A 15,177-nucleotide genomic window follows, 5' to 3' on the forward strand; every position below is an offset into this window, starting at 1 on the left:
CACTATTTTGACCTCTAGGCCTCCTATCCTGTCTGAGTGACCTGTAATGCTCTCTCCTCTGATTAACAAAGCGTTCAAAGGTCATCCTCTCCCGAACCTGTGGAGCTAATAATTCCCATTCATCATTTGCAGCCATGAGTGCATCTGCAAATATGGGGTCTCCTGCCGCCTCCTCTGTCGGATCTTCTTCTGGCTCCTCCGGAACAAATGTAGGGCGTGTAGGCCTATCAGCTGTTCTAGAATGGGTCTGTTGTGGTCTCTGATTACCTGTAGCACTCCTGTTATCTCCCTGTACTCCCTGTTCCCCATTCTGTCTAACAGGTGGGTTCATCCTTTCTACCATAGTAGTGAGTGCCTGTAATGCCTGTGTCATCTGCTGCTGCCCTGTAACCATTGCACGAAAGAATTCTCTGGTATCCTGATCATCATTATTCCTCCTGTTTCTAGGTGGACTACCATCATACCTCTCTTCCATATTTCCTGTTTCCTGTAGCTGTTCTCTGTCAATCAAAGCTCTCCTGCGGGTATAGTACCTGTGTGGTCCAATTTCCAGTGGCTGCATATGACTCCCAAACCCTCAGGATGGCAGGAACTAGGCTCTGATACCACTGTAAGAACCCCAAATAGGCTCTATGCTGATCACTGTTTGTTTCCCTGATTTTTGACTCCCAAAATGCAAACACGCTGCTGATTGCTCCCTCTCTAGGCAGCGCCTATCAAAATCTGCAATATTAAATCTCTGATTTTGAATTTACTGTAGCGCGGTACTGTTCACGGCACTGTTCACGTCACTGTTCACGGGCACTGTTCACGGTACTGTTCACGGCACTGTTCACGTCACTGTTCACGGGCACTGTTCACGGTACTGTAGCTGCTGTTATAAATCTGCAAACAGATCCATCCAATTTTCTCCTACTGAAACACAATATTGACTTCTGGATGAAGCCAACTCACAGGCAAAATTCGGGTGATATTTCACACCTTCAAATTGCATCAACTCTGAAGAAACTACGTCCTCCACAGTCTGAATTCTTCTCGAATTTGTAGAAACCCTGGTTTTAAATAATTCTCATAACATGCTCTTGAAGGAAGACAAGGTTTGTTTATAAAGACTCCTCAACTCCAGAATGAGGCTCTACGCTCAATGTGGGATAAAAGAATATAATAATAACATAAAAAATGTTATTACATTAGAACTTAGAAAACCCCTTTTAATTTTTCCATAAGCTTGGACCCACAATTAATTGAAATATGGCCCCCTTTTATGATATCATGACCCTCACTAAGTTATAATATAAAAACATATTATAACTTAATAATATAAGCTCAAAACCAATAATGTTTATTCTAACTAAATAAACATTAATATCTCCATTATTACTCAACATTTTTGAATGTCGTCTGAACCGGGAGCTAACATGATAGAGCTGCATATGACCATACCCCTTTTCTAAAAATAGCAGGGGTCCACCTTTATAACTCCAAAATTGCTAAAAATAGCCTGACCAAGCCAAACTCATAATAAACAAACTCTGGCAACCCAGAAGTGTACTCTTCTCAGGTCCTTGGAAGATCTCCACACCAAGGTGACCCTCTAACCAATCCTACTAGCCTACGAGGGTCTCTGATAGGCTAATCACAAGCTAAAGTGATGTCTCTAGCTAGAAGGGGACATCACAGTATTGCAATTGACTTCGCCTTGCAGAGAATACGACTACCAAAAACAATGGTGCCAAACACATAATGCGATTTGCAGGAATGAATTGAGAGAAACCCTAGTCGAGTTTTCTCTGCAAAAAAAGGCATCCAATGAGCACCAAAACCCTGTTCAGACTTTCTGAACACACCCAAGCGAAGGATTCTGAAAATTTTCAAAACCTATTTTGGAAAATAACTCGGGAAAAATGAAATTATTATTCTAATACCATATTACAGTAAAATAATGAATGTGTTATTAAACAAAGATCATAAATGATCTATATACACAAGAATGTTTCAGTGATGAGCAAAGAAAGGGAAATAGAAACATTTGTAAGGGAAACAGAAAGAGAGAGTTTCCATAATGAACAAAGAGAGAATATGGAAACATACAAGAGGAGTGGCCATTAATAAATCTATGGAAGAGAGACAAAAATACAGAGATTTAACTCTAATAACATGCACATATGTTGATCTCATACATGTGCACGTGCATATATCTACATGCATGCACAAGAACTCACATACATGTATACATGCTCATCCATACAATTGCATCATACATCAGCATATACATTTGGTAAATCTATACATCTGATGGCATCCGTATGGCACCCTTGGTATATGCATATGTCAATATAAGTTACAATGATCGAAGCTCTGATCATTATAACCTATATGGATATGTCCACACAACAATGATGCAAGATGTTCAAGTACCTAATTAGATGAACTCCTAAATCCATATTCGGATGTCACTGCTGATTTATGGAAACACTAAATCATGATCAGCTTGATTACTCATAATAATCAATATGATTATTATAAGTAATACACATGATTCAGCCTTGATGATTATCAGCACTGATCGCATTATGCTCATTATATCATTGTAGTGTTAACTAATAACATCAGCAGTTATCATATGATGTGACTCTACTAACATGTCCCTTCAGACATATATTTATATTACATGCCATGTGATTCGGAAAGTGTTATCAATTGAGAATATATTTTAATACTCCCTTTGTGTTTTACCACTCTGCTTGAGCAAACCATGGTTGCTGACACAACCCTCCAGTTATAAAAGTGCAAGTATTGCAACAGCATATATCACACAGCACCTATTGAGCATATTTATATCTCTATATCAGAGACAGTTCTAGAGATTGCAAATTGCATATATATTAAAGACATATCAGAGACGACACACTGCACTCTACCATCCCATTATCAGCAGTGCATATTATAAAGTAATATCAGAGATGACTCGCAGGGAATGTGTATGATTCACAATCGCATATATCACAGACAGCCATAGCGTCACCTCAAGGTCTGGATATCTATAGACTTTGACTGTAATATTATTCCATTGGCATTGGAATAGACTTTGTAAATGCATACATAATATCATCTCCATTCGTATACATCTGCATAACACCATTCCATCATGTCATACATACTTTCGCCTGCATTATCAGCATTCAAATATTCATTTGTAATCATTGTAAATACATTAATATATTATCATCCATAATATCTAAATACAATTTGCTGCACATAATTCATATTATAGCACTTGAAACTATCAAATAGTTGTATTGTTGTATAATTTCACATAGCGTCATAACATGCCCAAAAAAGGGACATTACAAAAACATTGCAAAAGTACAAAACCAACAAAGAAAAATGAAAATTTCAGAGCCAATGATGAAGTTAAAACCAGCAGGGTTCTTACAATTATTTCTGAGTATCCTCTTTGCTAGATGATGCATTTTGAGTGCTCATTTGTTATCTTTGGTGAAGAATTGAAATAGTTATGGTAAGGGAGGGTTAGAGCTGCTATTTTAGCATTGAAAAGTGGTCTTCGACTCTGTTTAATACCTATTCACAAACAAAGAATGCAAGAGCGAACTTTGAGCAGCGACATATCCTACCTTTGTGAATAATCGCCTAAGTCCATATTATGCCTTGCTTAGTGCTGGTAATGTTTTTGAGCAGACTCTTTAATGATTTCTGAAGATGATTTCAGGTTTGCTTTTTATATCATAAATGAAATTTCAGTTTGGAAATCATACCTCTTTGTCAGCCGGCTTGATTGTTGTCAATGTTTTTGTACTTTGTAGCCGACATCGTCGGTAACTAGTTTGTAGCGGACAGATTTTGTAGCCAACGGGTAGATTGGTAATGTTTTGTAGCCAACAGACTCCTTTGGGAAGGTTTGGCGGAAAGTATTTATACACCCTCTTGAGTCATTGTAAATCATCAGATCTTATCACCAATAATGTAATGTTCTGGCATATGCGAATAATAAACGGAGTACTGCTGTTGCTGTTCTTGTTCATTGTCTGTGTGCATTAATCAATTAATCTATGCGGTAAACACTCTTTTGATATTCTTATTATCATATGCTTGATGTGAAGAAAGACCGTCTCTTATAATGCTATGTATTTTCAGTTGTAATGTACCTAACCAAGTAGCAATGGTGACAAACCACAGTTCATCTAGTAAGTTGCAATTTCCTTTTTTTTATTTATGCTAAATGTACTGACTGCATGGCAATGGAGACAAACCTCCACTCCATCTATTTTGTTATTGGAAGCATTTGCATATGTGGGTTTATTATCATACATGTAACCTTAAGGTAACAATCAGCAAGTTACTCTTCACTAGTATATATCTTGCATCATAAATTTCTTAATTTTCAGGAATTGCTATTACAGTGAGACACAATGTTCTCATCTCTTGAGGGATTTTAGCTTAGCCTTTTGGCAGTATTGTTAACCCTGTGAGCACTCTCTTGCTCTACCTAATCGGAACTAAATACACATCAATTAAAAAGATTGCAATACTGATGACACAAGGATGAAAACCACCAAACTTATAGTCCAAAATAACAACACTAGAAAAGTTCAAAATCTTTGCACTCTCAAATGCGGTGCGACTCTAATCCTTCAACATATTAAATGCATTGGATATTATATTAGCCTTGTACTCGATAATTCTAACTCCACCCCACAACATTGCTCTCTTTTTTCTTAATGAGATTAAATCCCCTCTCTAGCCCTGCTCAAGTCAATCCCTCACAAATCAATTGGTTACACTTATAATGAATTGTCTACAATATATTTTAAAATGATAGTTATCCTATTAAGAATGTTAGCATTTAGTGTATTGAAACACTTGCTGTTTAATATAAGTTACTGACAGTATATATATTTATAACAATCTGTCATTACAATTCTTAATGCAAAAACATCAGTTCATAAATGTTATTCCTCTTATTTTGTCAAACGATCTTCAGATTGAATGGTGTATTTCATATTCAATAAAGTTCAAGATGCATTATATGTAATCCCAATTGCTATCAGGTGTTATCACCGATCAGTATTAATGCTATACTACTCACACCGATTGATGAATCAGGAGTCTCCTTTGGCAAACGATTTTGTTATTAAAGGACGTGTCACTGGGTGAGATTAGCATCAGTTAGTTTTAGTTATGAAGAGATACTAATAGTATTATATATATTGAGGCATGACCACGTAGGGTCATGCCCCTACTTGGTTATGTTTTAATGTATATATATTTGAGTTTTATTTCTTATCTGCAGATCATATCAATAACATTGGCATATAGATCTTAGACTGAAATCAGAATACTAATTCACAAATTATATCAAAGTACGAATTCAAGCAATCGTATAAAGAATGAATAGGTCTGTCAAAGAAAGGAAATAAAACTAAAACATTAATTGCTCAGTCTCCACCAATCAAGATCTGTTAAACTTTACATGGTATCAGAGCCTAATTGGTAGAGAGACGCTCAAACTGAATTTTGAATAAATAAAAGGGACAATATGTCAAATAATGTAAGAGTAGAGGACAGAGTCAAAGGAGCAACAAATTTTTTTTCTTGGAAAATTCAAATTACTACAATCCTTGAAGAATTAGAACTAGAATCTTTTATTAAATTAGACATTTCGATTCCTGGAGATGAGGCAAAAAAAGCTACTTGGAAAAGATGAAATAATAAAGCCAAGAAGATCATTGTGGATTCCGTAAAAGATCATATTCTTCCATCCAAATCAAACCTCAAAGAAAATTAATACTCTAAGATCAAACAATGGGGGAGAATATACTTCTGAAAATTTTAAAACTTTTTGCACTTTTGTTGGGATTAAGAGGGAGTATACAATACCTTATAATCCTCAACTTAATGGGTAGCAGAAAGAAAAAACAGAACCATTGTTGAAGCAGCAAAAGCCATACTTCATGATCAAAACCTACACTTTTCATTATAGGCGGAAGCCACCAATACTTTTGTATACATTCAAAATAGATGCCCCCACTCTATACTAGAAAACATAACACTGGAAGAAGTCTTTACAGGGAATAAACCTAACTTAAGTCATCTTAGAATTTTTAGTTGCCCTATTTATATTCACATACCTAAAGAAAGAAAAACTAAATTAGAACCATCTGGAAAGAAAGGGATATTTATTGGGTATACTGAAGACTCAAAAGGGTATAGAGTTTATGTTCCTGGTCAAACATCAGTTGAAGTAAGTAGAAATGTCATACTCGAGGAAAACACTGCATTAAACCTATCTAGAAATATAGAAGATGAGCCCATTACAGACTTGGATGAAAATCCACAAACTGAAAATCAAAGGGAGAACATATCAGAAGAAAATGAACTATTACTAGATACAGAAGATAGAGACATTTCCAATATCAAGAAAAAGGCCTTTATGGGCAAGAAAGATGAGCGAAGAAAATAATGTTGAACCAGATGAAATTTCTAGGGAAAGCAAGAAAACCAGAAACAAATCTTGTTATACTGCATTAATAATTGAGCTTACTAAATCTGAACCAACAACTATTGAAGAAGCTCTGACTTGTCAAGCATGGAAAGATGCTATGGTTGAAGAATATCAATCGATACTACAAAATGATGTCTGGGATATTGTACCTAGACAAAAAGAAAAATTAGTTGTTTCTTCAAAGTGGCTATATAAAATCAAATATGCATTAGATGGCAGCATTGAGAAACATAAAGCAAGGTTTGTTGCTCAAGGGTTTTCCCATAAGGCAAGCATTAATTATGAAGAGACTTTTTCTTTGGTTGCTCATTAGAATTTGGTCAGGACATTTATTGCAATTGCAGCAACTAAAGGATGGAAGATACATCAAATGGATATAAAGACTACATTCTTAAATGGGGTCATTAATGAAGAAGTATATTTTGAACAACTTGAAGGTTTTTTTATAAAAAATAAGAACCTATATGTGTGTAAACTCAAGAAAGCCTTGTATGGCCTTAAACAAGCACTTCAAACTTGGTATGAAAGGATAGACAACTACCTCACCAAATTATGATACTCTAAGAATGAAGTTGATCCTAACATATATTTCAAAATCTCTAATGATGATATGTTAACACTTGTTTTATATGTTGATGATCTATTGATAATAGGAAATTATCATTTAATTGAAAGATGTAAACATGATCTTGCAACTGAATTTAAAATGAAGGATCTAGGTTTACTACATTATTGTTTGGGTCTAGAAGTATGTCAAAAGAAAGATTACATATTTCTAAATCAAGGGAAATACACTTAGAATATCTTGACTAGATTTGGGATGATGGACAGCAAACCACTTGCAACTCCAATGGAAACTAATCTACACAAGCTAAAAGAGGAAGCGGTACATTCAGAATCTAATGATCCTACTCTATACAGACAAATCATTGGATCTCTCATGTATTTAGTAAATGCTAGGCCCGATATCTGCTATGCCACAAATGTATTAAGTCACTTTATGTGTGAGCCTAAGAAAATACATCTAATGGCTACAAAACATATTTTGAGATATCTACGTGGCTCTATTGGTCTTGGACTAAAGTACAGAAATGTTGAAATCAAACTTGAAGGTTATATTGATTCTGATTGGGCTGGTTGTTCCATAAATTGTAAGAGTACAAACTGATGTTTCTTCAGTCTTGGATCAGCAATGATATCACGGTTCAATAGAAAACAACCCACAGTTGCCTTGAGCTCTACCGAAGTTGAATACATGGCAGCTTCCATGGGAGCGCATGAAATAGTATGCTTACAGAACCTATTATTTGGATTATTTCGAAAGAAGTTAGATTCCACTATGATTCATTGTGACAACCAGACCTCCATTAAACTTTCCACAAATCCACTGTTCCACAATCGGTCAAAGCACATCGAGACTCCTTACCACTATATCAGAGACATGGTTGATAGGAATGTGATCAAGCTGATCTATATCAGCACAAATGATCAAAATGCTGATATTTTTACCAAACCTCTTACAAGAGTGAAAATAGAGTACTTCAAAGGTAAACTTGGTATGACAAATTTGTAATCATATTTCTAAATGTATATATATTCATGAATATTAAAAAAATAGATTGTTTGCAAACTTGTAAAATGAAAGGTGACAATCTTTCATATGTGTTTAAGGCCTCTATTGTAAGGTGACGATCTTATCAATAGATGACCAACCTTTTAACACCAAAAGTGTTGAAGGAAAGTGTCATCATTGTTCTTCAGGCCGGATTTTGCTAGACACATTGATAACTATCATGGTTCTTCATGCCAGATTTTGCAGGACACCATGAAAACTATTATTATGGTTCTTTGGGCCAAATTTGTCAGACACGTTGATAGCCATCATGGTTCTTTAGGCTGGATTTTGCCGAACACCATAAGTGTTAAACCACAATTGAGTGGTACTTACACTTTTATATATGTAAATGTTTCAAACCCTCATTGCTAAAGAGGGAGTGTTAAGAATGTTAGCATTTAGTGTATTGAAACACCTGCTGTTTAATATAAGTTACTGACTCTGTGTGTGTGTGTGTGTGTATTACAATCTGTCATTACAATTCTTAATGTAGAAACATCAATTCATAAATGTTATCCCTCTTATTATGTCAAACGATCTTCAGATAGAATGGTGTGTTTCACATTCAATAAAGTTCAAGATGCATTATATGTAATCCCGATTGCTATTAGGTGTTATCACCGATCAGTATTAATGTTATACTACTCACACCGATTGATGAATCGGGAGTCTCCTTTGGCAAACAATTTTGCTATTAAAGGACTTTTCATCGAGTGAGATTAGCATCGGTTAGTTTTAGTTATGAAGAGATACTAATAGTATTATATATATTGAGGCATGACCACGTAGGGCCATGCCCCTACTTAGTTATGTTTCAATGTATATATATGCTGGTTTTATTTCTTATCTGCAGATCATATCAAAGACAGTGGCATATAGATCTCAGACTGAAATCAGAATACTAATTCACAAATTATCAGGTTAAGAATTCAAGCAATCATATAAAGAACAAATAGGTCTGTCAAAGAAAGGAAATCAAAGTGAAACATAATTGCTTAGTCTCCACCAATCAAGATCTACTAAACTTTACATATCCTACCTTTCACACACATTTTAGCTTACCAGAAAATTCACAAACACTTAAGTTGATGGAATGGAGAAGAAATCCCACATCATATAATACAATAGCCTCACCTGCGCAATCTCAAAACCACGACCTTCGCCCAGAATAACATTGCTGGCAGGAACTCGAACACTCTCAAAGATTACCTCTGCATGCCCATGAGGAGCATCATCAAAACCAAACACATTTAATGGTCTCTTTATCTGGACTCCAGGTGTATCAATAGGTACTAAAATCATGGATTGCTGCCTATGCCTTGGGGCACTTGTGTCTGTTTTGCCCTGCATCAAAGGAAAGAGAAAAAATTGAATAGGCTATACCTATAAGTAGAGAAAAGCTGACCATTGTCCAAAACATAATGACCAAAATAGTTGACTTTTAACTTAAACCATGAAATGAAATCATAAATTTTCTTGTGAAGCACTAATAGGGTAAATAAAAATAGCAACTGCTGGCCTCTAATTCTCTTCGGTTAACAAACAAATAATCTACAATTCTGTGACTAAAAGGTATAGTTTCCATTAACAATAACATCTGATTACATAATTCAAAGTTTAGATTATTTTTGCAGTCAGATAATCAAATAATAATAGAATAATCAAGAATCACAATTTGATAATTCTATTTTGCCTAATTGCAAAACCAACTACTACTAGGAGTCCAAATGTTTTCTTTCATTGATCCATATAACTATTAAACTACCAAATTGGCACTGTCATTGCCTGAATAGTAGTCCAAATAATGTATGAAACATAGCTTTTCAAAAAAGAAATCTACTGTTGTAAAGGACCACAGGTAGGCCAAATAGTCAATTCCATAACATGGCAAGTTATGCACCAGTCAGAAGGTTCAGTGTAAGAGACACCAAAAAGTTCATTAGTAAGCTTCAAGTGACTGCTTGCTGGGTAACTCATCTTAAAACCTGTGGGGACCCATGAATCTGTTCTGAAAATCATATGGTAGAAGCAGAAAACAAACAAAACCCTCTCTTTTATAGCAAGAAAGCAAATGTTTATTAAGAGTATAATTCAAGTTTAAATTTTCTATATTTTTTTAATCAATGTTGAAATCAAAAAAATGATACCGAATTCATTTTAGTTCTTTCTCACTTTAGACATGGAAGGAAAGGTTTCTTGCTGAGGCATCAAATCTTCAGAGAACCATCACATGTGTCTTGACTCAACCATGTATAAACTCAAGATGCTTGCACATTTGAAGTATGTTGGAGCATATACTCTCCAAGAGGCACAACAGATTGTCAATGGAAAAATTGAATGATTTTGTCTATATCCATTGAAGACTTCATTTCTATCACAAGAAAATCCTAAGCTTTGACTTACATCCTATAACATTAGATGATTATGATCCAAAATCAAAGTTGATCATTGACGTTGAAATCTTGTTTTTCACTAGGAGGTTATTGCATGGATTGACTAGGCTGATCTTGATGCAAAGGCAGTAGTTCCGACAAAACAGAGAGCACCAATAGATCCCTTGAATGTTGATGTCACTAACACGTCCAATTATCACAGTTCCATCATCATTGAAGTCCCTTCCTTGGCACTACAACACAATTTTGGCATGGGTTGGTTTATTGCACGGGACATCTTATTGGTATAAGGCTCAGTTCCTTGCATGAGTTTCTTTGTTTTAGTGGATGGAAAATAATTGGTGGTGATTCCCTTCCTTGCATGGAACTGCTTTTGTATTGGTGTGGCCCTTCTACAGTTTTGGCACATAACTACCTGAAAAGAGGTGTGTGTATGTTAAGCTGGAAATCGCGGTAGTCTTCCTGTATTATCATTATTGTTGAGCATGTCAGATAAGATAAGATAAGATAAGATAATGATATTAATGTCCAGCAAAAAACCAAAAAGAGATCTATGGGATTGAAAGATTACAACAGTTAGGCTGACACTAGCAGGAACACACAAAGGTGTTCGAAAATAAATGAATACAACCAAAGCAATAACAACCAACAAAGAACAAAGAAAGCGCTAGGAGTCTTACTTGGGTGAGAAGAAATTAGTCACTAAATGATACACATGCCGATGTGTAGAGGCACTAGACTGTCTCTGGCTACTCACAAAGGAATGTTGCTGGTGCAAATATCTAGAATGGGATCTGACACATCTAGAAAGCCCATAAGAACAAATAGAGCTGGAAGGCCTTTTTACACCCCACAAAGGAGATAATGGTATAAAAAAAGTAGTAATGAGCTGAGTAGAGGAGTGCCGGTGAGCAAGCAGTGACTAGATTGTGCTATCACGGAGCGTGATGGCCTCACGAAGATAAAGTGCAAGGCATCTCTGATCATAATAGCTGAAAAAGTCGTAGAGAGAAAAGCACTCCCGGAACATACAGAAGAATCTCCCTCTGATCTCATAGTAAATAGGGCATCAAAAAAGGAAATGAGCCTCATTCTCCACCTCCCCTAAAGTATAGAGCATACAGATCCACTCCCCACTATCAATATGATGATTAGTCTGAGCTCGAAGATTGTGAGAACCAACTCTGAAAGAACCTAAGGAGATCCGCAGGGCATGAGACCACCTCCGTGAAAGGTAGCTAGGATGGACAATGATCCCAGAAATCTCCAAAAACTGCTCCGCATAAAAGGACATCCGCAAGCATAACCCACCAGGAGGGTTAACCCAGGTAGCGGTAATGTAATGTCTATAGATATCAAGACGAACATGCTCATTCAACTCCCGCCGAGAGGGGAGAAGATGAGCAGGGGCATCTAAAGAGAACTAAAAGGGGGAAGACGCTCAATATCAATCCCAATCGAACATAGTAAAGAAGAAACCTGTGCATACCAACATCATGCACGAGAACCAAACTCAACATCCGCAATAGAAACAGAAGAACAGTAAGCTAAATAGGAGTAGTGGTTCCAGCCCCTAGCAGTATCTGCAAACCCATGAAGACGATGAAGGAACCAAACCAAATCAAAAATGGCCACAAGTCTAAAAGGATGAGCACCAAACTCAACAAAAATGACACTGTGAGGAGTGAACCTATGACATCTGATGATGTGCCTCAAGAACAGAGTCTGAACTCTCTCAATCAAGGCCCAATCAGAGCCAAGAAGAGAAGGGCCCTAGACCACAGATCCATAAAGAACAGTTGGCCACATAAGAGCATCTAAGAGAGATAGCTTAGATGAGGTATCCTGGAAGTGATGCCTGAAACATTGTTTCTTGAGGAAAGCAAGAGAACCCATACCCTTATTAACGCTAGGCTGAATAGCCAGTCTCATACTAAACCACAGACCGGAAAACATAACCCCCAGATATGTGTAGGATGAAGTGATCTCAATCTCCTAGCCCTGAAAAATGACGCAAAGATGAGAAGTCTTTAAACCATTGAAGAGCATGACCTGAGTCTTACCCAAGTTAACCACAAGTTGTCGCTGATCACAAAATAAAGCTAAGCCATCAAAAAGTCTCTGTAACCTATAGGGAGAGGAAGCAAGAAGAACCACATCATCCGCAAAAAGAAAGATGGAGATCAGAACTTGATGAAGATAACAACCATCCCCCGGAAGCAAAGACTTCAAGAGGAAGTCCTCAAGCTCATTGATATATAATCCAAATAAAGTAGGAGAGAGAGGATAACCATGCTTAATCCCAATTGTACTATGGATCGGATCCAAGAAGCCCTCGAGAGTCTAGAATCTGCCAACCATGGTCTCATACAATCTCATAATATAAGGCAATTCTAAATTCTGAATGATTGAAGATAGATTCCTTCAGATTATGAGAGCTTGTATTGACACAACATCTTGTAAGTTGTGAGATCTATCTTTATCTTTTCCACGCTTGATATTTATGGCATTTGGATTGGGGGAATCCTAGGTCAATATTGAACTTCTTTAAGACTGAATATTAAAGTTCCTGAGTTCTTTATTATGTTTGCTTCTATTTAGCAACTACTTTAATATTTGGACATAAGTCTCTGCAGTTTGTTTACTGCAGCAGCTTAGCATATGTAAAAATCCCTTATCAATATTTTCTCCCAGTAACCCTCAATTAATTTTTTTAGAATGCACCAAATTGCTTTACGCAATAAACTTCAGAATTGACCAGCAAATAAACAACAAATTTCTCATATTGAAAACTTCATAAATTTCTATTGTATTATAATATTCAGCAATACAATAACAAGACCAACAAAAGCTCAAATAAATTCTTCAGAATACGTTATTACATTATACATCAGCAACACAATAACGAGCACGAAATATCCAATCTTAAAAACAGTACTATAGTCAAATTGAGAATACCAAGAAAGAACCTATATGCGTAGTCTGAACTCTGTCTTGAATCCACCACAAGATTGAATCTGATTTTAAATCAATTCACAAGAAGAGCCTAAAGGTGTTTGTCCTCAGGATCATGAAACTCAAAGCAAAGCTTCCACTTCCTTGAAGCCTAGAAAACTAGAAACAATATCCAAATCTAATCATGCTCAAATGAATGAAGTCTTCCTTCTTTTAATGCTCAAAGTTGTGACCCTTCAACTTGCTTCTTTTGTCTTTTTGTTTTATTCCTCCTTTGTCACATTTACCCCTACTTTATAATATTAAACTGACCCCTTTTTATAAATTTAGATCAAGTTCTCATAAGTCAATTTATATATTACATGAATATGTCCTAAATTTCATAATGTTTCAAGAAGGGGGCATTACAGTCCTCCCTCCTCGAGATTGCCTGCCTTTAAGAAAACATGAGTTTGTAAACAATGCCAAGGTCCCATATCCATATGCAAGCCTTCATAACTCGTACTAGTAATTGTGTAATCAAGATGTACTATATTGTAGAACCAAAAGTAAGGATGTAACTCATCCTTCAACCAGATCCCTGGATCCCCTACCAATCTGTGAAGCAATGCTACATCTGTAGGCTGTGTAACTGTAGTCATAACTACATCAAATCTCAAATTGTGTAGTATCACAACATAATCCATAAAATGACAAGCATACATCCTGACAACAATTGGATCTCGAACCATCCTAGGAGCCGTAGTGGATGTCTAACAAACTATCATTATCTCTGATCATCCAACTAAACAAACAAGTGACCTAAAACCAAAACAACGAAAAGTGTCAACCACATATCACTATCATAAACCGGATCAGCCATACAAAAGATAGCCCTATTGTCTTTGTGCCCTGTACTGGAAGGGAAATCATCTCATAAAGTATGTGCGTCCAGATATCTCCACGAATCAACCTGTAACTCGCTAACTTTTAGATGCTGAACAAAATCTGAAAAAATAATAGTAGACCAAATGTAGCAACAATTAATAGCTCTAGCATGCATAAAGGTAAAATCACCAATCAATAGTAGGTAGCCGCCATATTGTAGGAATTTGGTGACAAAGCAATAAATGAATTGTAAGGACCTCCATCTTTTAATTCACTATGAATACCGTGAACCAAAACATTATCTCAATTAATGAGAAGATCATTGCCAAATGAAATCTCTGAATTATTTTTACCTGGTTCATCTCTATCCACATGGCACTTTGAAGATATACAATTGTTATAAAAATTAGAGTTCGCATGGTTGTCTTAATGCTGATCCTTATAGTCTTCTTCAGCATTATTTACTTTATATGTGTAAGGTGAAGTGAATATATTGTGTTCTTCTGCATTCTTACCAAGGGTGTGAATCCCTTCTATTATTTGTATGATCTCCTTAGTCTTAGGTTCTTGATCATCATCTTGGTGAGTAGTTGTCCTAGAAATCTGATATTCAATCTAATGTAATGAGTGTTGTGTCATACTTAGTTGGAGACTTAACCCATCTATCTCCTTCTCTTTATATTTTGCATGTTTGATGGCTATTGTTTACTACACAAGGTAAACAAGTACTTATCGTATTAATAGACTAGAATGTAACTCAAAACAAAGACTTTATTCATACAAGCAGAGATGCAATTCAAATTATAATGATGATTCATAAATCC

General features: G+C 35.9%; 1 protein-coding gene across 3 annotated transcripts in view; it reads right to left on the reverse strand.

Annotated features, from left to right (window-relative positions):
* IBR3 (acyl-CoA dehydrogenase-like protein) overlaps positions 1-15,177 on the reverse strand; it is a 403,438-nt gene that overhangs the window by 103,309 nt on the left and 284,952 nt on the right. For all 3 annotated transcript variants that reach the window (XM_089813746.1, XM_089813745.1, XM_089813744.1), the window contains exon 15: positions 9,273-9,482. In XM_089813746.1, the coding sequence (XP_089669872.1) occupies positions 9,273-9,482 (210 nt within the window). The remainder of the gene's footprint in view (positions 1-9,272; positions 9,483-15,177) is intronic.

Source organism: Cupressus sempervirens, chromosome 2 (assembly GCF_028749045.1).
Source record: "Cupressus sempervirens isolate cs-2001-9-10 chromosome 2, ASM2874904v1, whole genome shotgun sequence".
Taxonomy (NCBI): Eukaryota; Viridiplantae; Streptophyta; class Pinopsida; order Cupressales; family Cupressaceae; genus Cupressus; species Cupressus sempervirens.